The sequence below is a fragment of the Lacerta agilis genome, chromosome 15, assembly GCF_009819535.1.
Source record: "Lacerta agilis isolate rLacAgi1 chromosome 15, rLacAgi1.pri, whole genome shotgun sequence".
NCBI classification, from domain to species: Eukaryota; Metazoa; Chordata; class Lepidosauria; order Squamata; family Lacertidae; genus Lacerta; species Lacerta agilis.
This window is the reverse complement of record NC_046326.1, coordinates 32639447-32665096: the sequence shown is the minus strand read 5'-3', so window position 1 is coordinate 32665096 and position 25650 is coordinate 32639447. Positions and strand designations below refer to the sequence as shown.

Genomic DNA, 25650 nt, shown 5'->3' with positions numbered 1-25650 from the left:
GTTCAAGGTTCTGGCATTAATTGACAAGGCCCTGAGCAACTTGGATCCAGGATCTTTGTACACCTGCCCCATCACCGAGGTCTTCAGGGGAGTAACTGTTAATGGTTTCCCCCATGGCTTGGATGCACGGCTCATTAGTTGGCTAGAGAGCGTGGAGCTCATAACGCCAAGTTTGCAGGTTCGATCCCAGCATGCGGCACAATTGGAGGGAGTGGTAGGGAAACCAGCACCCTTGGCACCCCAAAGCCTACGAAAGTGACTAACGTTGGCGCCTGGGATGCAATACTTTCCGACGTCTCACAGACAAGAGGCCTTCAGATGAACTATAATTATACTCATTCTAAGGTCACCAAGAGTCTAATTTAGGAGTTCCTTTCTCCCTCTTGTGGTTGCCATTTTCGCTACAAACTCAACATTGGGGATTTCCTGAAGTTAAAGTGATGCAAAGGAAAAGAGATGTGTGTGGATACACATGACGTTGCTACAGCAAAGTACTGCCTAGTGAAGTCCACCCCAAATCTCTATAGACACCAGAGCAGGGGTCAGCAAACTTTTTCAGCCGGTCCACTGTCCCTCAGACCTTGTGGGGGGCCGGACTATATTTTGAAGGGGGGGAAATGAACGAATTCCTATGCCCCACAAATAACCCAGAGATGCATTTCAAATAAAAGGACACATTCTACTCATGTAAAAACACACTGATTCCTGGACCATCTGCAGGCTGGATTTAGAAGGCAATTGGGCCGAATCCGACCCCCGGGGCCTTAGTTTGCCTACCCATGCACCAGAGTCTGCAATTCAGGGGTCGCCACAGTGGTGCCAGGGGGCACACATTTTCCTGCAGGGGTGTTCCTAGGTGCCCTTTCTAACCCCCCCCCACCAAAAGGAGGCTTGAAAATTAGGGTTGCCAGACCTCCAAGTCTAACCTGAAGTCTCCAGGTTTGCCTGGCCCCTTCCAGGGGGCAAGTGTGGGGCTGGAATCTCCCACCGGAGTGTCCCTGTTCAGGGTTTGAGCCCGCTGCAAACATTTTGCTGCAAACATCTGGTGCAAGTCCAGAGAAAGAGACAAGGGCAGCCAGCTCTCTGCAAACTAAAGCCCAGAAAAAAGTGTTGTCGTCCCCGTCCCCAGTTTGCAACCTTGGCTGTCATCTCCTTTTCCAGCTAAATACTAATGGCTCTGAAACACCATGCAGCATTGAAACCCACAAGCATTGCCTCTGCAGTAGAGAGTGAATGCACTCAACCCATCTGCAAGAGAAACCCCAAACCTGAACTCAGAGAGAGCCAAGAAGGCAATTATGAGCTCTCTCTCACAAACACTTAATGCGGGGGGGGGGGGGGACCTCTATGCAAAGAGGCTTCTGAACAGTAGCCACAAAGAAAGATAAGAATCGTCAAAAAGCAAAGTAGTTTCCTTCTTGTCCAGCCCCAGATTAAAATAATTATTTTATAGCCAAATCCTCCCTCTGGCTCATCAACAGCATTAACAACTGACTTACATTTCTGTTGTACCAAGGAAATGGACATCGTTCTGCCTTCCTGCCTGTTTCACAAATACCTGTGTATGCATCTTTCTGCACTATGAGGAATGTTTCCTGTTAGATAGCAACTCTGTGTGTGTGTCTAAAATCAATAAAAAGGCTCTGGTTGCCTCACCTCAAAAAGGACATGGAAGAGTTGGAAAAACTTCAGAAAAGGCCAACCCAAATGATCATGCATTGCCAGAGGTTGGACTAGAGGACCCTTGGGGGGTCCCCCTTCTAATTCTATGATTCTACTGGCTGTCTCTCTAATTTTGCATTATGCCACTCTCAAATCTAACAGACCCTCAAAAGCAGCTACTTTGTCCCCCCAGGACTCTCTCAAATCTCAAAATGTGCCCTCCGGCCAGAAAAGGTTAGCAACCTCTGGTTGTAAGCTCTGCAGGAAAGGGATCTATCTCCTCTTGTGCTCTGCAAACATGTTCATGCACATTGGTTGGAGCTATGTATAATTAAAATTAAATATTTGATGGCGCACAGGTGTGGTTTTTTTTAAAGTCTGGGTTCTTTTTAAAAATTACTCAAGAGAAAAGGCCCTCTTTTGCCATATCCATTCCCAGCAGAAAGCCCGGAAGACAGACATGTGGCCTAAATAAAGACTGGCGCGGGGGGAGACAGTCGTAACATTTGAACTTCCCCTGCAGTTTTCAAGTTGTGTCTCCAGAACATTCTTTCCCTCGCCTGTTTCCAATTTACTGCAATCCCTTTCCCTTCCACCCTCCCTGCTCTCAACTCCAGAGCAAAACAGGTCTCTTGTTCTCTCGGGGCTGGTTCAGATTGAGATCCACTCTTGCATTTTTAAATCTTGTATGACCTATTTGTTCATTTATTACATTTGCAGCCCGTTCTTCCTCCCAAAGTCGCCCAAGTCACCAAACATCAGAACAGTAAAACAATAGGGTTTGCCTGTTCAGAAGCACCCCAGACCCTCAGATTTCAAAGCCCAAACCTGAGACCGGTGGGGGGGGTGGTCCTTGGTGATGTCACATACCTGCCACCATGTTGAATCCCAAAACTGGGATGTTCATCTTCCCAGCTGTGCTACCATCTGAGTTATGTGCCCCGCACGAGGTCTCAGCACTTTTTAGGGGTGAGTTCTCGGTTTGAAATTATTGTGCCCAAAATGGCCGCCGTGCTCTCGCGCAAAAAATGGGGTGTCTCTTTTTTCCGGGACATTTGCGGGGTATGATGTCACAGGGGGGACCCCTAGAAAAGGAATTATGATTGGAAGAGGGGCATAGATGAGGGCAGGCACACACCCCTAAACATGTCTGTGCTATGGTTTGCAGCCAGCTCCCGTCAGACTGAAGCTTTTACGCTGCATGCACAATCTTCTTTATATATATATATATATGAATATATTTAACTAAATGCCCTCTCAACCATCTGGAGGTGTAAGCATCCCACCTGACACCTGGAAAAGGCCAAGCAAACCCAGAGGCTTCAGGTTAAACCTGGAGGTCTGGCGATTCTCTAAAGCAGTAGAATTTAAACGAAAATAAAAAAACCCTATTTAAAACATTTAGAAAAGATCTCAAAACATTCAGAGCAGTGGCTCCCAAACTTCTCTCCCCCACAGACCACTTTAAAATTCCTGATTTTTCCTGGCGGGCGACATAATGATTTTTCTGCCTGTTGCGGCAACTGAAACGCACTGTGCTAGATGCTATATGGTTTTTAATTCTGTTTTCATTGCTGCTTTTATTTCTTATATGGTACTTTACTGCATTTCAATAGAAATTAAAATGGCAATACGATATAAGAAATCAAAGAAGAAAAATGCAGTTTAAAATCATATTTAACGAAGATCTCCTGAATTTAAACTCATTCCACAGATCACAAAAGGAACCCCCGATTCAGAACACCTCAGAACATTTAAAAGCAATCGCATAGCCACACAGTTATTAATTTCCCAGTTGCTATGGATTGCTATCGGGTTCAGCAACTTCCATTTACAGCAAGGTTTATAAGCCAGGCAATGACGTCCCTCTGCCACCAGCATCTGCTATTCACAGGTACACTGTTTCCAGATATGGAGGCTCTACTTGGCAATGACAGCTGATAGGAGGGGCTGTGGATAAGTCAGCCTCCCCCAACCTGGTGCCCTCCAGAGATTGTGGACCATCAATCCCCGCCAGAACAGCCAGTAAGTGCCTGACTGTGCATTGTGGTCCAAAATACCTCAAAGGCACCTGGCTGGGATACATGAAGCTGATGGAAGTTGTGATAAAAAAACAACAACTTATGAAGTAGCATGCTCTACATCTTCTGTTCCCTTAGCAGACACATGTAGGATTATTCTTATTCTTATTTTTTTATTACATTTTTATACTGCCCTTCATCAAAAACATCTCAGGGAGTTTCACAAGATAAAATACAAAGTAAACACCCAAATAAACAGTTTAAAAAAGAAGCGACCAAACAACACGCCTTCTCCCTACAAACACATTTAAAAGGCTGTAGAATATTAATCAGCCCAAGGCCTGTTGAAGAACATTTTTGCCTGGCGTTTAAAGGTGTATAAGGACGGCACCAGGCAAACCTTCCTGGGGAGAGCATTCCACAAATGGGGAGCCACTGCAGAAAAGGCTCTTGCCGTGTTCCGGACTTCTTACAGAAGTGGCGGTGAAGAAGAGGCTCAGATCGCAGGGTCCGGGTCAGTTTATATGGGGAGAGGCATTCCTTGGGGTTATTGTGCCATAAATAAGGTCCCGGACTTTTAAGGATGCTACTGGACAGAGCCGAAACATCCAGCAGCCATATTCGAGAGAAATCTTCTGTACTACATATATGGCATGAAGCCCAGTGGCACTTCACTGTCAAATGAACTGCCATTTTCGTTCCTCTGCAGAACGCAGAGCAATGGGGGGCGGGCACAGCAGCAGGAGCAGCAGCTCCTCCCAGCCCGTCCTAACCAGCCTCCCCCAAAAAAGGCTACGGTCTGCTCCAGTCTTTCCCAGTTCCCCGTGAGCATCTCTCGGGATCAACCTCCCCCAATCAGTCGGCCGTGACCCTTTGGATGGAGCAAGAGACCCAGGCATTCCACGCAACCAAGGTGTGTGTTGGGAGGCAATTCTGGTGAGACGGATAAAAAAAATTCTCTGGTGCATTTTCTCCACGCCCCGCATAATTTCGGCTTTTCTCCCAAACGCTACAACCAGGGCCCAATTTAGGTTTGATGAGGCCCTAAGCTCCTGAAGATAATGGGGCCCTTTATATGCCCAGCTGTCCTTTGCCAACAACAATTTGTCGCTGTTTTTTGTGTTGAATATATGCTATATGGTAATCTATGGAACTAAGTAGGTATCTAAAGCCATTTGAGCATGTTGCCATGCAACCAGTCCATGCAGAATGTAGGCACCCTATATACAGAAATGAGCAAACCAGTGACATTTTAGGGAGCAGGCTAGCAGGCGGGGCACATTACTTACATCACAGGAGCCTACACAAAACAAAACACTGTTGCTGTATGTAGGTTTTATTCTATTCGTTTTTTATCTTAAATTTTGGAAATGTACGTATTTTACGCTCCATAAGACGCACTTTTTCCCTCCTAAAATGGAAGGGAAAATCGCTGTGCGTCTTATGGAGCGAAGGCTTCGCTCCCACTGCCTCCCCCCATCCCCCGTCGCGTTCGGCGGAAGGTGGGGGGAGGCAGCAGCGATGTTGCTGGATCATGCCAGCACCTCCGTTCACCGAAAGAAGCTTCTTTCGGCGAGCGGAGCTGCTAGCACGATCCAGCAACATCTCCGCCGCTTCCCCCGACCTCCCGCCGAACGCGACGGGGGATGGGGGGAGGCGGTGGGAAGCGAAGGGGATGTTGGTGGATCGTGCCAGCAGCTCCGTGAACGGAGCTGCTAGCACGATCCACCAACACCTCCGCCGCCTCCCCCCACGTCCCGCCGAACGCGACGGGGGATGGGGGGAGGCGGCGGGGAGCGAAGGGGATGTTGGTGGATCGTGCCAGCAGCTCCGTTCACGGAGCTGCTAGCACGATCCACCAACACCTCCGCCGCCTCCCCCCACGTCCCGCCGAACACGACGGGGGATGGGGGGAGGCGGCGGGGAGCAAAGGGGATGTTGGTGGATCGTGCCAGCAGCTCCGTGAACGGAGCTGCTAGCACGATCCACCAACACCTCCGCCGCCTCCCCCCACGTCCCGCCAAACGCGACGGGGGATGGGGGGAGGCGGCAAGAAGCGAAGGGGATGTTGGTGGATCGTGCCAGCAGCTCCGTGAACGGAGCTGCTAGCACGATCCACCAACACCTCCGCCGCCTCCCCCCACGTCCCGCCAAACGCGACGGGGGATGGGGGGAGGCGGCAAGAAGCGAAAGGGATGTTGGTGGATCGTGCCAGCAGCTCCGTGAACGGAGCTGCTTGCACGAACCACCAACATCTCTGCTGCCTCCCCCCATCCCCCGCCGTATTCGGCGGGAGGTGGGGGGGCAGCTGCGATGTCTGCTTTTGGGATCGGTGGGCGGCAGAGAGGTTGGTAGAGGATTTCCTCCACCACCCCACGCGCTGCCCGCCAATCCCAAAAGCAGGCTTTTGGGATCGGTGCAAGGCATGGGATGGTGGAGGAAACAGCGGGGATGCTGCTGCTTTCTCCACCACCCTGTGCCCCGACGCCAAAAGCAGGCTTATCCCCTGTTGCTTTAAAGGGACATGGGGAGGAGGGGAGAAACCTTCTCCCCTCGTCCCCATGTCCCTTTAAGGAAGCGGGGATGAGCCGCTGTGAAGGGAGAAGGGGCTTCCCCTCCAGCACTCCCCTCCGTGTTTTTTAGAGGAGGAAAACCAGGAAAATATTTTTTCCCTGGTTTTTCCCCTTTAAAAAACAAGTGCGTCTTGTGGTCCGGAGCGCCTTATGGACCGAAAAATACGGTACATCCGGTTTTTCCCCCTTTAATTTTTTTTTGGGGGGGGGCTCCAAGAGAGTGGGGCCCTAAGCTATAGCTTGTTTAGCTTATACATAAATCCGGCACTGGCTACAACCTTTCAGCGTAGGTTTGTTGCTCCACTACTCTGGTTGCCTTTTTCTGATTCTTCCCCACCTCCTCGATATCCATCTTTACGTGAGGCAACCAGAGCTGTACACTTGGGCTTGTGTGACTACTGCCACTTTGGCTTCATAAAGGCTAGCACCCTCCCCGTGAAGACGGGAGTTAGTAAGGATTAAGTTTCTCCTCACTGGCCCTCATCCAGCCAGCTCCTGATTCCAAGCAACGACTGAGGAATTCCAGCACCGCACTGGGATTTGAGGAGGAGGAAGAAGAGAACGGCAAGTGGGTTGTCGCCAGCATACTAATGACATGGAACACCAAATCTCCTGACTAGACACTCTGGTTTTTAGCAGTGTGATATATCACCAGCTAAACATCACGACATACCAATATATCACGATGTCTGAAATAAGGATGGAGCTATGTAGAGGCATTGGCTGGCTTCACGGTTTCCCCCACATTGTGATTTTTTCATAGCGCGCCACACACACACACACACACCATGATTCATGATATATTGCCAGGTCAAAAATCATGAAACCAACATCACGATACGGACTTCAAACCGGTTTTGGACGATATATCAATATACTTTGGTCCCTCGGTTTTCGAACGTCTCCGTTGACGAACGTTTCAGTTTTCAAACGCAGTAAACCCAGAAGTAAACGCTTCCATTTCGAACACGCCTCAGAAGTCGAACAGCTTCTGCTGAGTGTATGTGTTATTTTTCTCAATTTTCTTTATTTAATTTTCAGACCGTCCTTTGCGCCTCGGGTTTCGGAACTCAAACAGTCTTCTGGAACAGATTACGTTCGAAAACAAAGGTACCACATTTACCACCCAGCCCCCTAAGCACTGCGAGTCTCAGTGGCTGCCCCCTTGCCCTGCAACAAACCAAAGGGCCTAACTTTTAAATGGTTAAAGCCTCAGTTTGGAATGATCTAATGGCAGGTGTCAGCAAACTTTTTCAACAGGGGGCCGGTCCACTGTCCCTCAGAGCTTGTGGGTGGCCGGACTATATTTTGAAAAAACAAATGAACGAATTCCTATGCCCCACAAATAACCCAGAGATGCATTTTAAATAAAAGGACACATTCTACTCATGTAAAAACATGCTGATTCCTGGACCGTCTTGCAGGCCGGATTTAGAAGGCGATTGGGCCGGATCCGGGACCCGGGCCTTAGTTTGCCTACCCATGATCTAATGACTAGAAATGAATGAACCAATCTGATGTGATCACAAACCAATGTGCATAGGACAGTCATATTGCAGGATCAGCAGCAGGTACCCTCGGATCCTGGTGACACAGGAAAGTTGCACCCGCAGAACTTCCATGATGGAAGGTCTTCTATTTTGCACGCTGCCAGGTTCTTTATTCTCCCAAACAGTCCCTGGTGCTGTTTTAAGCCCACTTAACAGCAAAGTCCCATTTTAGAAATGATAAGTTCTCTGTTCTCTGACGAATGCACTCATTTGACCGAAAGAGATGTTCCCACTATGCCTTGGCAGCCTTGTGAGTCCCTCAGTAAAAAAGAGAAAACCGTTTCAGATTTCACCACAGGTTGCCACACTAATGATTTTAAATTTAAGAAACTCATTGCTGTACTTGGCTATTACTTAAAAGGATCACCTCAGCTTACACGTACCCACTCCATCACTTCAATTTGTGGAATGGGCAGTTTTATGAGTGCCACATAATGCTCATTCCATACTTGGAAGGAATTCTACTTTCTTTGTGGAACTACTGGAACTCCCTGCCCATTGTAGGCAAATTCACTGGAATGTTTTCAGCGCCTACTAAAAAACCGATATCTCCAGGCAAGCCTACCCAGATGTGTTATTTTAACGCAAAGGTTTATTTTAAAACTGCTGGTTATATTTATATCTGGATAAATTTTATGCCAATGTGTGATTTTATCAGTATACTTTTACATTTTGTTAAACCGTTTAGAGGTTTTTGCTGAACAAGCAAGTTACATTAAAAAAAAAATCTGTTGTTCATCATTTCGGTTTCAAATCTAAGATTTCTTCTTCTTATTATTATTATTATTATTCTGAAATACAAAGTTTGGGGGCTTATATTTCTGAAATCTTTTCTTCCCCCATTGGAAAGTTGCAATGGCCATTAAGCAATCCATTCTTTTGGCCAACAATAGTAAATGGCCAACTTATTTACTGTTAATAAATAAATAAATAAATAAATAAATAAATAAATAAATAAATAAATAAAAATAATAGAAATAAAAATGTATTAATACAGTCAAAACTCGGATGTCGAATGTATTCTGTTCCAGAAGACCGTTTGACTTCCGAAACGTTTGACAACTGAGGCGCGGCTTCCGATTGGTTACAAGAGCTTCCTGCACTCAAGCGGAAGCCGCGTCAAACGTTCGGGTTCCAAAAAACGTTCAAAAACAGGAGCATTTACTTCTGGGTTTTCGGTGTTCGGGAGCCGAAATGTTCAAAAATGGAGCCTTTCGAGAACTGAGGTATGACTGTACGAAATCCCACCCCCCACCCGTTTGATAATTCAGCGCTGGCAACAGACACACACACACACACACACACAGAGAGAGAGAGAGAGAGAGAGAGAGAATATTGCAACCTCTCCGAAAAGCTGGGGGGAAAGAAAAGACTCACCAGGACGCGGTCTCCAAGCCGGAAGTCTTTGTCCCCTTTCTTCACCGACCCGCTGTCCGAGAGATTCGACCCGGACTCGTTCCCTGTTTTCACTGTGCTGTTGAGGACGCTTTCCCGCAGAGGGATGATGCGCGTGGAGAGAGGCGGGGTGGACGTCCCCGAGTGCAGGGACAAGTTCTGAGCCGTCAGCGACTCCACGGAATGCGCGTCGCTTCCGGAACCTTCCGCGGTGGGCTGGCGGGTCAGCTTGGAAGGCCTCGTGAAGATCCCCTGCAGGGGCTGGCACTCAAAGTAGCGGACCCCACCCACCGAGCCATCGTTCTTCCCCACCGGGTCATCCAGCACGACGCCCGCCCATTGTCCGGGCGCAAACTGAGTCTCCCCCAGGTATTGTACCACGCCCGGCTTCACTCCATTCACCCAGACACGTTCTCCCACCACGAAGTCCCCCAGGAAGTCATCGCCCACCTCGGTGACTTTGGACCCTGCAAGCTTCTCGGGGGCAGCTGTGGAAGAAGAAGAAGAAGCGGAGGCCTGCTTATGCAGAGGCGACCCTGTGAAATAAAATGAAAGGGGACATGAAAACAAAGCCTTCAAAACAAGGAAGGTCCTTTTAATGCTTGCCCTGGAGAAGAGAAGATCAAGAGGGGGGGCATTTATATTAATTGTTTCACACCATCGTGGAAGAAGAAGAGGTCCCAAGGATCATCTAGTCCATGGGTAGGCAAACTAAGGCCCGGGGGCCGGATCTGGCCCAATCGCCTTCTAAATCCGGCCCGCAGACGGTCTGGGAATCAGCGTGTTTTTACATGAGTAGAATGTGTCCTTTTATTTCAAATGCATCTCTGGTTTATTTGTGGGGCCTGCCTGGTGTTTTTACATGAGTAAAATGTGTGCTTTTATTTAAAATGCATCTCTGGGTTATTTGTGGGGCATAGGAATTCTTTCTTTCTTTCTTTCTTTCTTTCTTTCTTTCTTTCTTTCTTTCAAAATATAGTCTGGCCCCCACAAGGTCTGAGGGAGAGTGGACCGGCCCCCTGCTCAAAAAGTTTGCCAACCCCTGATTCTAGTCCAACCCTCTCCAATGCAAGAATCGCAGCTAAAGATTTCTTGACAGGTAGCCAGCGAAGGAGAGCCCACTCCCTTCCGAGAGAGCCTGTTCCACCGTCAAACAGCTCTTACCACCAGAAGGTTCTCCCTGAACTTTAGTCGGAATCTCCTTTCTTGTAATTGTAATCCATTGGTTCGGGTCCTAGCCTCCGGAGCAGCAGAAAACAAGCTTGCTCCATCTTCCATGTGACAGGCCTTCTGACAGTTGAAGGTGGTTCTCATATCCCCACCGCCCCCAACCTCAGTCTCCTCTTCTCCAGGCTAAACATACCCAACTCCCTCAACTGTTCCTCATCAGGCTTGGTTTCCAGACCCTTGTTCATCTTGTTTGCCCTCCTCTGCACACCTTCCAGCTTGTCAACATCCTTCTTAAACTGTGCCGCCCAGAAATGGATACAGTCCTCCAGGTGTGGTCTGACCAAGGCAGAAAAGAGCGGGACTATTGCTTTCCTTGATCTGGACTCCATACTTCTGTTGTTGCAGCCTAGAATAGCATTAGCCTTTTTTGCTGCTGCATCACACTGTTGACTCACGTTAAGCTTATGGTCCGCTAAGACCCTTAGATCCTTTTCACAGGAACCCCGTTCCACAGCCTATATTTGTGCATTTGGCTATTATTTACTTAGCACAATTTAACCCTGTCAATTAAAATCAGACAGTCCCTGCCTTAAGGATTGCAATCTAAAAAAAAAAATGGCATGCAATGGAAAAGGGACAGGGAGGGGAAGAAGTGCAATTGGGTTTCTATATCAATCCTCCCAATTTTAGAGAGAACTATGAGGAAGTACTGACGAAACAATTTCTAGAATGTATAAACTGTTACTAGAATGGGAAACAAAAGATGGGCAGCTGTGATGATCCACTGGGCAAGGGATATTGGTTATAATATTGAAACGGCTGCATGGGAGAAGCTGTGGAATATAGATTTCAAATTCACAGCATGTTACACACTGAAAGAAAACTTTATGAAAATGATGTATACATGGTATCTATCTCTCAGCAGACTTGCAAAAATGTACCAATCAAAATCAAACTCATGCTGGAAGTGTTTTAAAAAAAGGAAGGCACTTTCTATCATATGTAGCGGTACTGTAAAAGAACAAAAGCCTTCTGGGAAATGATTTATGATGAATTGAAGAAAATGTTTAAGATAACCTTTAGTAAAAAACAAAACAAAACCCAGAAGCTTTTCTTTTAGGGGTTGTGAATATAGAGATTCTGAAGGAGCTTTAAAATTTGCTATTGTATGCCACAACTGCAGCCAGAATGGTGCTTGCCCCACAGGTGGGAAGAAGAAGATGCTATGCCAATGAAGGCTGATTAAATTGATGGATTCTGCTGAAATGACAAAACAGACGGGTGTAGTAAGAAACCAAGAGAAAAAGAAAATTATTAAAGAATGGGAAAAATTTGTAGAATATCTGAAAAGTTCTGGCATGCAAATAAGTTCATTAGTAGGATTAACTTAAATCAAGCAGTTAAAAATATTACTAAGATAAAAGGAAGAATAACTTAAAAATGGAGTAAAGTGGAATACGCATTGTTAAAAATCTAAAGTAGAAAAGGAACCACAAAAGGGGGGGAGGGGAGTCAAATATGTAATTGTATGCGAAATATGTGTTTGTAAGGTGTGTATTTGGAATCTTGTGAATAATGGGGGGGAAAAACTTTTTCAAAAAAAGGGGGGGGGGAAGAAGGGATGGGAAGCAAACTTGAGTACCAATTCTTAAATTCAAATGTCTGAAGAGCTGCGGCACCAGAAACTGGAGAAGATTTGTTTCCAGTTGCTGCTGCACCCAACAGGTGGAAACAGCAGGGAAGATGATTAGGGGGAACAATTCCTATCAGTAAGAGCTGTTCAGCTGCCTCAGGAGGTGATGGGCTCTCCTTCGCCGGAGCTATTTAAGCAGAGGCTGTGCAGCCATCTGTTGGGGGTGCTGTTGCCGCATCCTGCACCGAGCAGCGGGTCAGACTACATGACCCCCGGAGGACCCTTCCAACTCTCTGATCCAATTATTCTAGCTCATGCTCTGCCGCTCCTGTTTCCTACGGCTCTGTAAAGGAGTTTAAACGGGCCTGACAGATTTCCCCCTTCCAACTCCCAAGGCGTCCAACACGCCGACAGCAGTGCCTGGGGAACAAAACGGGGGGGGGGGGGAGAAAATAAGGTGTTATGCTTCAGCTGGTGCCAGGCATCCTTCACGAGGTTTCTGCACTTATGAGCATTAGATTTTAAAGCACGGGTGACCTTCAGATTTACAGGTATGCAATGGGAGGCCTGTGGCCAAAAGAATCTGGCCTGCAGGCAAAACTGGCAGCAGAAAAATCCTTAACCATTTGGTTTGGGGGGGGGGGTGTGTGTGACAAGAACAGGGCAGCTTTAACTCCCCTCCCCACACCACCATTTCCCATTGGCGTCCGAACCTCGTGTTTAATCCTGTTATGCCTGTGTGACGGGTCTGTGCCAAAACGGCCAGCTGTCAGGCCTTGCAGAACGGGCCACGTAGCAGCCCAGTTTCCATGGTTATCTGGTAGAGATGGGGGGGGGACGAAGCCCGGACTCTAAACACCACAAATATCAGACTTTCTCCAAGACCCACGTTTTGGGAGGGGGCATGTGCTAAGAGCCCAAAGGGGTACTTTGCAAGGCAGGGGGGCTAGGGCAAATAGTCTAAAGATCCCCTTCTTTCAATTTAAATAAAAAGTACACTTCTACCATTTGGCTTAAGTGGGTGTCGCCCAGTCTTTATCACCCACTGTTTTTATATGTTGACTTTTTAATGTTTAATGTTTTATAATATTTTTTTTATATCTGTTGGAAGCTGCCCAGAGTGGCTGGGGCAAACCGGTCAGATAAGTGGGGTACGAAGAAGAAGAAGAAGAAGAAGAACAACAACAACAAGCTGAGATACGAAGCAAAATGTGCAGGAAGTATTATTGCCACCATAAATTCACTCATCCTCTTCTACACAATCAAGGCGATGCAGAACAAAAGCAGCGAAATCTGTTAAACACACACAAATAACCAATACATTTTAAAGACTACAAAACGGACACGCATGCAGAAGACTCATATGCCCATTCATTTTGCAACAAACTTATATATTGGCTGATTTGGAGTATTTGCACCCCCTCCACCCTGGAAAAATTTCCGCAGATGCCAATGCAAAGCCTATGAGCATCTCCTCAGTCAGGGACCATAATTTAGTTTTCATGCCCCGCAGCTCCGAGTTCAAGACAAGGTGCCTCCAGGTAAATTCGTCCGCAGGGAACAGGAGAGGCCTCTCTTTCAGACCCTGGAGAAAGCTTTAGATTAACTCAGACCCTTGGTCCATCCAGCTTAGCACTGTCCACATTGAATGGCAGGCCTCCAAGGATTTCAGGCAGCGGCTTCTCCCAGCCTTACCTGGAGAGATGCTGGGGACTGAACCTGAGGCCTCCCGCATGGGATCAGCCTGGATAGCTCAGTTGGTTAGAGCGTGGTGCTGATAACGCCAAGGTTGCAGGTTCAATCCCCATATGGGGACAGCTGCATATTCCTGCATTGCAGGACTAAGAGATTGGATGGCCTCTGAAATCATCCTCTTCCAAAGTAGCAAATTAAACAGAGGAAATCTGACGAACAATTGTTTTTATTCTTTCTGGTGGAACCCCCCACTTCCGTGTCTCCCCCTCGTCTTCCTCTCATCTTTCCCCAGATTTTAGACTGTAAGCTCCTGGGGGCAGAGACCTCTCCCCTTGTACTCTATAAAGCACTGTCCCGCTGCAGGGAAGCCTTACGAGTAGGATAATCAGAGGGTGTTTTAAAGAAACAAGCAGCCAGTACAGAGATGGAGGTGGAGATGAAAGGAGGAGAATAATCATCAGCCAGAGAGCTCAGCTGCTCACCCTAAGGAATAAAATATATGGCTTTGTGATGCCTTGAGTAGCGGCCCCATCCATTAGTGCTCGTTCGTGGGACCAGCCTCCAGGCTTAGTGCCTCATTGTTTAGGCACAAAATTATCTTCAGGCTTAGTGCACAAAATTATCTTCGCTCCTGAAGGTCACGTGGGGTGAACTGTCTTAGCGGCCACCCGCCCAGGCCTCACACTCTGCAATCAGAAGCTGGAGTTGGGCCTGTACAAAATCCAGCCATAAATGTGTGGTATGTTAGTACAGTATTTAAACAGTTATCGACTCTGTAGTGCCCAAAACAAAACTCACAAGCAACTGAGATGGCTCAGTTGGTGAGCATGAGACTTTTAATCTCAGGGTCATAGGTTCGAGTCCTACGTTGGGCAAAAGATTCCTGCATTGCAGGGGGTTGGAGTAGATGACCCTCAGAGTCCCATCTGGCTGTACAATTCTGTGCTTCTATATATGTGCTCCAGCAGGTTCTTCTTGCATTGATATTTAACAAACTTCCCTCTCAGGCCCAGACTTCTCTTCTTTCTGTCCCCTAAACTAAAATCCCCTCTCCAAATGTTGGTAACTTTTCTTCATAAACTCTCTTACCAAATGTTCAAAAAAATTTTAAAAAGGCACCCCAGCACTCCGTCCTTAGGAATCCTCACCACAATCTAAATGAGTAGCCCAACCCAATTTGCTGCCACAAGGCTTCTGCGGGGAAGGGGATTGCCCCCCACCACCACCACAAGAAGTTAGCAATTAAAAGCAACTCATAAAAACCACACTTTTTCTAAAGAAAAAAAGATAGCTAATCAAACAAGCTGCTTGCTTCGTTGCTTCTAGAAGATACACTGGTATCTATTATTATTGCACAATGACCTTTTTAAAAAAACCAAAACAAAACACAAAAAGGTGGGGAAACAGATTTGCAAATACAGTTGAGTTTGCTGATGATTCGGGGGCACACAACAGACAGGAGTGGATTCAGCAGCTGGCAGGCATCCATTTACGGCAAGCCTGGGCAGCCAATAAAAAGCTGCATTTTTTTTTCAAAAATTTGACCAGAAACTGTAAAGAAGCACTGTACGTTAAAAGCAATAAAGAGCCAATTGTGCACGATTCATTTCACGCCCTGGGGATCAACAGTTTTCATTGTACGGAGTGTCCACTGCTATTTTAAAGGGGGCGGAGAGGGGTGGAGGGGCGAGAGAGAAAGAAGAGAGGTTTTAAAAAGAAAGCCTCTCCTTCGCTGCAAGAATTCAGGATTGAAACTAAAATCAGGGGCAAGTTTGTGATTGAGTACATTGGAAGTGTGGTTGTGTGTGTTAGTTAGTTAGTTAGTTATTAATTACAAAAAGGATCATTTTACAGGAAACAAATTGCCCAACAATCTTCCAAGATGGAGCCTAGATATTAACAGCACTTCAAAGTATGTTAAGCTCCTGCTGGGGCTGGATATATCTGTCCATTTTGGTTCCATTTTTCGAGTCTCTTAAGTTCAGTTCCTCCACATTTCCACAGTCCATTTGCAAATTTCTTTATTCAAAAGACCTCATGAAAATTCATCAGCATTTTCAGGACAAGTTTCTTACTTTTTGTAAAGCGAATTTCCCTAATATATTGCATTTCTGCACATGTTGTTTTCACTATCCTAGTGTGTACGGTTTTTTGTGCACCCAGTACTTGGCTGAAGAAGTGCACTTTAAAATTCAGAGATGTGGACATCATTCCTTGGGATGGCTGTTTCAAAAGGTGCAGATTAAAGGAGCACTGAATCCAATTTCCTCCTCATCCCTCATTCCTGCTCACATTACTACATTAAAAAATAAAAAAATCCTGGCCCATTTATTTTTGCGGCCTGTTCTTAAGGTTGAAAATCTTGGGTGTAAATCCCACTGGGTTTAACTATGACTGAGTTGTGGGAGAGAGGAAGAATTGCACTTTAGTAACGGGGTGAGCTCCCGTTGCTCGGTCCCAGCTCCTGCCAACCTAGCAGTTTGAAAGCACATCAAGTGCAAGTAGATAAATAGGTACCACTCCTGCGGGAAGGTAAACGGCGTTTCCGTGGGCTGCTCTGGTTCGCCAGAGTCATGCTGGCCACATGACCCGGTAGCTGTACGCCGGCTCCCTCGGCCAGTAACGCGAGATGAGCACCGCAACCCCAGAGTCGGACACGACTGGACCTAATGGTCAGGAGTCCCTTTACCTTTAGCCTAAGCGCAGATTCAAATTGCATTGACTAACTGGAGAAATGGCTCCCCAAAATTCCTGCTTAACCACCACTGGGTGACTGGCTATTCCCAGGCTAAATGGAGGTGGCTGGGCAGGTTACCACAATGGATCTAAAAGGCTGAGAAGAGGGTGATAGACCAAAGAGAGAGGAAAGGGTGATTATGCTTTATAAAGTTCCCCCGCTCACTGACTCAACACCTCTTGTTAGAAATCCGCCGTGTGTTAAAAATAAACCAATTTATTATATAAATATCAATGGTGGTAACAATGTTCAGGCGCCTCCTGTGAAATTTTGTACACTACTTTTCGGAATTCTTAGTAACTTTTCAGTGCCAAGTGAGAATATCAAATGACCTCGAGGAGAACATCCCGATATTTATAGATGACACAATTACTTTAAAGGTTATGCTACAAAGGTTCTCTATTTTCCCCTCTATTGTATATGAGTATTATTTCTCCCCCTTTTTTCTCCCCCCCTTTTCACGTCATATATACACACACACATGAAAAATGTTACAACCCTCCAATATCTGAAATAACAGTGGTACCTCAGAAGTCGAACGGAATCCGTTCCGGAAGTCCGTTCGACTTCCAAAACGTTTGGAAACCAAGGCGCGGCTTCCGATTGGCTGCAGGAAGCTCCTTAATGAAGACACCTTATAAATGTCCCTTCCTCATGGACCACCTAATGCAGCGATGGCCAAACCTGGCCATCCAGCTGTTTTGGGACTACAACTCCCATCATAACTAGCTAACAGAGCCAGTGGTCAGGGATGATGGGAACTATAGTCCCAAAACAGGGCCAAGTTTGGCCATCACTGACCTAATGCCTTCCAACTGACCTAATGCCTTCCAACAACATGGCTGCCACAAATCCCCCATCCAAATCTCTGCTGTGGCCGGATGCAGTTCCTTACCTTCTTTTGTGGTGGTGGAGGCAGTGGTTGAGGCGGTGGTGGCGGCTGCTGTCCCGCCAGGGCGTCCCACGGGGCTGGAGTGCTTACCACCCCTCCCGGGAATTTTAAGTCCACTTGGTTTCAGCATGCTTGCCCAGGTCCGTGGCTTAAGCCAAGGGATTGGGTCCAACTGCCGGCTGAGGACTTGGTGTCACGATGTCAGGCATCTAGGCAACGGGTCCCTTCATCTATCTTTGGAGACCTGGAGGGGAGAAGAAAGGCACCCAAAGAGAAAAATTCAGGGGAAGGAGAAAGAAAATACCAGCTAAAGGGAAAATTGTTAAGGGGAATAAAATTACAGTGTGTGACAAGTAGCTCCAACTCCCATGACCACTGGCCATGTTGTGATTGGCACTGATGTGCATCCAAATCAACTAGAAGCAGTGCTTTTATCTTTTTTTAAAAAAAATGTTTACTGTCAGGGAATTGTCCCTGATGCAGCGCAAGGTGGTGGAAGGGCTCTCCGGATGCTACAGAGAGCCCCAGTCCCACCTTGCCAGCAGCTCCTCCTCTGGTAGCGAAAGGAGCGGCAAGACGTCCAGCGAGGAGGGGGAGAGTTCACAGGGGAAAGGGGGTAGAGGCTCTGGGGATGCAAGAGAGACCCAGCACTCCCACAGTCCCGAGGGCGATACAGGGGGAACGCAATTTCCGTTGCCCGAAAGACGCCGTGGGGTGAAAAGAAAGGATGGAAGGCGGGGTTTCCGTATACCGAAACTCTTTTGTTGGGGTCAGAACCGGAAGGAGCCATTCCCGGATTCTGACACCGCTTGATACAGACATGAACTTTTAAGCTCTGCACTGTACACAGTTTGCACAATAGAATCTTTAAAGGAAACAGCGGAGTCCTGGCTGCTTACTCATGAGCAACTAACTGAGAACCTTACAGGTAGGCTACTCTCGTTTTGACTCAAGAAAATCACCATTGACAGGAACACTGTGAGAGGAAATGAGCCCGCCATCGAGAGCTGCAACGGAACGGACAATTCACCGTACTAGAGAAGAAACTAAAAAAAATTTTTTTTAAAAAGTTTCTTCTCCTTTTAGATTCACAAAATGTTTAGGGGCATGCACTGACCAGAAGGCATCAGGTTGGGGAATGCAGGAAGCAAGCCAGCTTCTCAAACCATGGTTTGAAAGTGGCTTGTTCCAAACAACCCACAGTTCTCCCCACTTGCTTGGGTGTCAAAACCACCCAATAAGCTGTGGTTATTCAAAAAAAGGAAGCCAGAGCTTCCAAATGACTCCAAGAATTCGCCCCAGAGAAGGTGTACGAGTGCAAAGCTTTACAGAGGCGCATTGCCATCACGATAAACCAAGATTTCCTACGACGTCCAACTGAGGTTTGTGCAAACAAGTGTTTACAGGTTTCGTAGTGTGGCAGATGATGGTTCGCCTAAAGCCAGAAGTCAATTTAGCAGCGCATTGAAGGAGTAAAGGAAGCAGAGGACCTGTTCCTATAACAACGAACCAGAGTTTGGCATTGCATCCGAAACAACGCAGCATTACAAATGCTGAACAACAATTGCTTTTGGTGGGGGTCGATGGTTAGCTAATTAGGAGATGATCAATGGGATTCAACAGTTAGAGGAGATTTTTGGGAAGGTAATGCCTTAAGAACAGTAGAGGGTGGAGAAAATTGGAATAAGGAGCATGCTTATGGGAGTTTCTAAGCTAGAAATTGAGGCACAGCCTGGGAGTCTGTATTATTTATTTGTTCTGCTTATTTGTCGCTCACTCTTTTTCCCAACGCAACCAAAAGCAACTTGCAACAATAAATAAAAACACACACGTTAAACCCATCATAAAACTAAGCATAAAGGTAAAGGTAAAGGGACCCCTGACCATTAGGTGCAGTCGCGGACGACTCTGGGGTTCCGGTGCTCATCTTGCTTTACTGGCCGAGGGAGCCGGCGTTTGTCCGCAGACAGCTTCCGGGTCATATGGCCAGCATGACTAAGCCGCTTCTGGTGAACCAGAGCAGCGCACGGAAACACCGTTTACCTTCCCGCCGGAGCTGTACCTATTTATCTACTTGCACTTTGACGTGCTTTCAAACTGCTAGGTGGGCAGGAGCTGGGACCGAACAACGGGAGCTCAACCCGTCGCAGGGATTTGAACCGCCGACCTTCTGATCGGCAAGCCCTAGGCTCAGTGGTTTTGACCACAGCGCCACCCGCGTCCCGCAAAACTAAGCATAGGCAAATCTAAAACGCACTCACATTTTTTAAAGGCAGGATTAAAACACACACAGACCCACTCGAGGCGGCCACAGATGATTAAAAGTCAAAAGTCTGGTGAAAAAGAAATGTTTGGACCTGACGCCTAAAGCTTTATAATGATGGTGCCAGGTGAGCCACTACTGAAAAGGCCCGTTCTTGTGTTGTCTGGGGTTGGTTCATGAGAAGAGAGGCAGTCTTGAGCTGCATAAGACTTTATGGGTCAAAACCAGCGCTTTGAATTGGGCCCAGAAGCTCACTTGATGCCAGGACACAAACATGAACTCTTTAGGATGCCGATGCAGGGCTTCTGAGAACCTACCACCCAGTTTAGGAGTAGGACTGACTCCCATGCTGTTCCACTTCTACTTGAGCACACAAAGATTTCCCAGAAAACACCGTGCACCTCTGTGACTCTCTCTCATCCAAAGGCAGTCAAATCCTGTGTCCTCCTGCTACACTTGAGACTTCTCAGAGCAAGATGCATTAAGGACAAACTGTGTCAGGATTCTCCCAATCTGGCCTGGCAAACTCCTCCCCCCGCCCCACATCAGCTGCTGCCAAAAGTCTCCCCCACCAGCTCAGCTTACGCCAAAATCCTCCACTCATGCCTTAATTACTTCCTGTCTCTCAGCTACTGCCATTCCTGCTTTTGTGGTCCTTTTAAAATATTGACTTTGTTAACCCCAGGTTCACGCACAAGCACAATGAAGAAGAGGGATAGGGATCCTGCGTGGTCCTCCAGCTCCCATCAGACCCAGCCGGCATGGCCAATGGTCAGGGATGATGGGAGTTGTAGTCCAACAATATCTGGGAGGATCACGAGTTCCCCATTTCTGGGATGGACCATTGCAGAGACGTTTCCCCAAGAACCGTACGAAAGGCAACACTTTTAATTTGGTCAGGTCAAACTTTCCTCGCTTATGGCCAAAAGGGTTTAGCAAAGCACAACTTATAAGACACTTGATATCCAACAAGTCGCATCTGCAAATGCTGGGTTTCTGCAGCTACGTTTTACTCAGAGTAGACCCACTGAAATTAATGGGTCCCAAGTTCCATGAAGCTACTGGCAGGGGTAGCTAATCCCTTTGAGCAGCGGTTCTCAAACTTCTTTCTCCGGGCCACACTTTCAGAATAAAAATTTGCTCATGCCACAATGAATTTTTTTTACTGATACATTGGAAAACAAAAAGAAACAACTCCTAGCGGTGATTTATAACACAGAACACAACTACTTTATAATATGATCATGGGACATCCAGGGCAGCTACATAAAAACATGAATCATTCCCAAAATGTAATTATAAACGTGCCTCATAAGTATGTATACAAATTCAATTAGAGTGAGCTCGCTTTTGCTGGGGTAATCTCATTTATATTAGGTCTAATTTGAGACAAACAAACTGTCATCTCCTCATCAACACAAAGAAGCCTTTCTCTTTTCTCATCTTTCATATTTGCCAGAGTTGAAAATCGCTGTTCACAACAATATGTTGTGAACAACTGTAGAAGAACAGCCAATTCTCATCCTCTCATTTTGAAAAGATATCCATCAATATTCTGCAAATTTAAAAATATATATACCGTATTTACTTGAATCTAAAGTCGGGGTCACGAAGAGTCGGACATGACTGAACAACAATGCTCAACTTTTTTGGCCAAATTACGTTGCGGAAAATCAGGTGCGCATTAGATTCAACGGCACATTTACATTTACCAGCAAATACTTTTTTGGTTTCAAGGTTCTGAAAATTCAGGTGCGCTTTAGATTTGATGGTGCTTTGGCTCGAGTAAATACGGTATATATATGATATGCTACAATACTGAAATGTTTATATGTTGATTTGATTCTCCTTGAATCTTCCCACCACACTTGTCATCCTCTTTGAGAACCACTGTCTTAGAAGACAGAATCAGGATTCAAGATGACCTTAGCAGATTGGAGAACCGGGCCAAAACCAACAACATGAATTTCAGTGGGGGAAATGTAAAGTTCTGCACTTAGGCAGGAAGAACCAGATGCACAAATATAGGGTGGGGGGCACCTGGTTTACTAGTAGTACATGTGAAAAGGATCTAGGGGGTCTTAGTAGACCACAAGTATGATGCAGCAGCAAAAAAAGGTCTTTTCGCTTGTGGTGCCCAACCTGCGAAACACCCTCCCATCCGATGTCAAGGAGGTCAACCTTTAGGAGACATCTTTATCGGGAAGTTTTTTTAATTTGAAATACTTTATTGTCACTTGTACAACTTGCATATAGTGAGATTACATTAATGTTTGATATTTATTACGTTTTTATATGTGCTGGAACTTGCCCAGAGTGGGCAGGTTATAAATAATGAAATTGTTGCCGTGGTGGTGGCTGTTATCTGAAGGCAGCCCTACATAGGGAAGCTTTTTAATGATTAATGTTTTATTATGTTTTTATATATGCTTTACGTCTAATAATAATAATAATAACTGCTATTCTAGGCTGCAGAAACATAAGTATAGTGTCCTGATCAAGGGAAGTAATAGTCCTGCTCTGTTCTGCCTTGGTCAGACCACACCTGGAAGACTGTGTCCAGTTTGGAGCACCACAAAGAGAGCCAGTGTGGTGTAGTGGTTAAGAGTGGTAGACTCGTAATCTGGGGAACCGGGTTCGTGTCTCCGCTCCTCCACATGCAGCTGCTGGGTGACCTTGGGCTACTCACACTTCTCTGAAGTCTCTCAGCCCCACTCACCTCACAGAGTGTTTGTTGTGGGGGAGGAAGGGAAAGGAGAATGTTAGCCGCTTTGAGACTCCTTCGGGTAGTGAAAAGCGGGATATCAAATCCAAACTCTTCTTCTTCTTCACAATTTAAGGATATTGATAAGCTGGAATATGTGCAAAGGAAGCTGACCAAGATGATCAAGGGTCTGGCAACTAAGCCTTATGAGGAACGGTTGAGGAGAAGAGAAGACTGAGAGGTGATATGACAGCCATCTTCAAATATCTGAAGGGCTGTCACATGGAAGATAGACCAAGCATGCTTTCTGCTGCTCCAGAGGGGAGGACCCAAGCCAGGGAGTTCAAATGATAAGAAATGAGATTGTGATGAAACATTAGGAAGAACTTTCTGACGGTAAGAGCTGTTCATCAGTGGAACAGTCTTCCTTGGAAGGTGGTGGACTCTCCTTCATGGGAGGTTTTTAAGCAGAGCTTGGATGGCCATCTGTCATGGGATTATTTAGCTGTGATTCCTGCACTGCAGAGGGTTGGACTAGATGAGCCTTGGGAACCTCTTCCAACTCTACAGTTCTGTGATTCTAAGTTACGTCATGTCCACTATTCCAATGTGTCTACTCTGAGAAGGAATAGCACTGGGTATAATGCATTGAAAACTGTGTGCACACAGTAAGCAAAAAAAAAAAAACCAGAATCAAGGATTAAAAGCAACCACCAAGCAATTAAAGGATAAAAAAGCCCAACCAGTAAATAAAACCGAGGATCAAATCAGAGCATCAACGTGACGATTTAAAACCTCTCTCGAAAATCTTTTGGCACATGCACACCATACAATCAAAGCATACAGCTTCCCCCAGAGGATCCTGGGAACTGTAGTTCACCCGCTCAAAGAGCTACAATTCGCAATACACTTAAACTAGAGTTCCCATGATTAAGTGAAAGTCACATGCTTTCAATGTACAGTGTGGACGGGACCTGTTTCGCATGCGCTCCTTCCAGCAGCCAGGCCAAAACAGCAGGCCCTATAAATCCACAGCTGTTCCTCTTCAAACTAGCCCTTTATTCAGAAGGACTGGAGGGACAATAGCATACCAATCTTGCCTAGCGGTTACAAAGCTGGTTACTAGCCCCTGGGAGACCAGAGTTCAAATCCCCACTCAGCCAAGAAGCACAATCACCACCTCTCAGCCTAACCTACCTCACAGGGTTGTTGTGAGGATAAAATGGGGAAGAAGAGGACTATGAGCACCTTGGGAGGAAAATGCAGGATACGTAAGTACCATATTTACTTGAGTCTAATGCGCCATCGAATCTAATGCGCACCTCAATTTTCAGAACCTAGAAACAAACAAAAAAGTATCTGCTGGTGAATGTAAATGTGCCATTGAATCTAATGCGCACCTTAATTTTCGCAACGTGATTTGGCCAAGAAAGGTGAGCATTAGTTTCCAGTAAATATTGTATAATAAGATAAAAAATGGTAGCCATTTATTCTCCATGAATTTATCAGACCCCCTCCTAAAGTCGCCCAAGCCAGCAGCCATTCCCTCGTGTCTCGAAACGCCATCGAGTTAACTCTGGGTCACGGCACAGACGCAATACAGAATGAGCGGAACTCAAAGTGACCCCCCCCTTACCTCCCCAGCAGAGCTGCTTCTAAGCCTGAAACAAAGACAGAGACATGTCTTTAAAGGGGGTGGGGGGTGGGAATGGCTTAACTCTTCAACTCTTCCAACAGGATGCCAGCAAGAGGGTGCCAGGTTCTGAGGCAGCAAATTGTCCCCGAAGAGACGCCAGAACTTCACGACAACTTGCCAGGAGATGTCTGAACTCCTCTGGAAGAAGCAGGAGATTTTGGAATGCGAAACGGACACCGTCAGTTCTCCTTCAAAGCTCCTGCCCGTTATTCGGGAAAGCCGGAGAGGCTTGGTCTGCTTACCTCGTGTGCAGAGGTTCCTGTACATTTGTGCATGAAGCCAATGGCTCCAGAATCCCGAAAGAAATGTACTCTCTCGGGCAAGTTACTCCTCCTCTGTCCCCTTCGGCTCTGTGCACTCTGGCAGGGAACCAGCTGTGTGATTCACTGCAGATTAGTTTGGGATGTGTCTGCGAGAGGAATGGATTCTCCACTCCCACCCCTTTCTCTTTCCTTTTCTTCTCTTCTCTCTCTCCCCCACCCTCCCTCTCTCTTTCTTAAACAGGAAGTGGGATAGCATGAGACAATGTCAAAGTAGCTGCAGAAGGGCTTCGGGCAATAAGAGGCACTTTTGCACAGACTTGCTCAGGGAGGAATTCTAGCTTTCTAAAACCCTTTGGAGGGGGGGGGGAATTGCTCTCAACAGTGCCTGCAAACACACTCACTGACTGTGGGGGGGGGGAGAGAGACCGATGTGGAAAAGAGTTGTCTAGTAAGTTCTATTGCCATTATGCAAAATGGGCAACATTACTGATACAAAGATATCTGCTGGTTCTAAAGAAGTTCAGAAATCCAGAATCTGCATCCACAATACTGATTGATAGATAGATAGATAGATAGATAGATGTGACTTTAAAAATAACAGCACGTGAGTTAATTTCTTTCAGCTGAACTCCCCATGTTGAATGACATTGTAGGCCACTTGGGGCAGAGACTGCTTCTCTAGCACTTTGAAAGAAGCAGCTGTGCACCCGATATATATCTTTAAGCATACTTCCCCCACCCCCTTCAAAGACTTCTGGGCATTGTAGCTTACCCCTCACCGCACTATAATTCCCAGCAGCCTTTAACAAACAACAGCACCCAGAATTCTTCTTCATAGCGTGTACTGTACACAGCCTGCAGAAGGCAAAACAACAGCAACAAATCACCTTACCCTCAATGTTATAACACTGTTTCCTGGAAACAACTTTGAAAATCAGATTCCTCGAATTGTTTGTTAGCCAGGGCTGTAGTTGCAGGAAGAGGGTGCTATGTGGGGACACTGCTCCCCTACAAGATATTCCAGGACTGCTCCTTAAAAGCTCAGCTTTCATTTAAAAAAAATTTTAAGTCTCTAATCCGCTTTTCTGGTAGAAATGTGGAAGGAAAAGGGTGCTTACTAAGGCACCGACGTTTGGGACATTAAAACAGTATTGTACCACATTAAATGGTCATGGCTTCTTGCAAAGAATCCTGGTAAGCGTGGTTTGATAAGGTTGCTGAAAGTTGATGGGAGACCCCTGCTCTCCAAACACAGCTACAAATCTCTCAGTGGTTTAATAGCTAGTCCCTTTTCCCAAGGAACTCTGGGAATTGAAGCTCTCCGAGAGGAATGGGGGCCTCCTAACAGCTATGGCTTCCTGCAGAGAATTCTGGGAACTGTAGTCTGAACAAACAA

General features: G+C 46.4%; 1 protein-coding gene across 3 annotated transcripts in view; it reads right to left on the bottom strand.

Moving 5' to 3' along the window:
* The window catches only part of CLIP2 (CAP-Gly domain containing linker protein 2), a 75543-nt gene that overhangs the window by 33938 nt on the left and 15955 nt on the right, over window positions 1-25650 (bottom strand). For all 3 annotated transcript variants that reach the window (XR_004427948.1, XM_033171515.1, XM_033171516.1), the window contains exons 2-3: window positions 17332-17572; window positions 9184-9737 (exon numbers count right to left, since the gene is read on the bottom strand). Coding sequence is in view for 2 of the 3 variants with exons in the window: in XM_033171515.1 (XP_033027406.1) it covers window positions 9184-9737; window positions 17332-17458 (681 nt within the window). In the remaining variant the exon portion in view is untranslated. The remainder of the gene's footprint in view (window positions 1-9183; window positions 9738-17331; window positions 17573-25650) is intronic.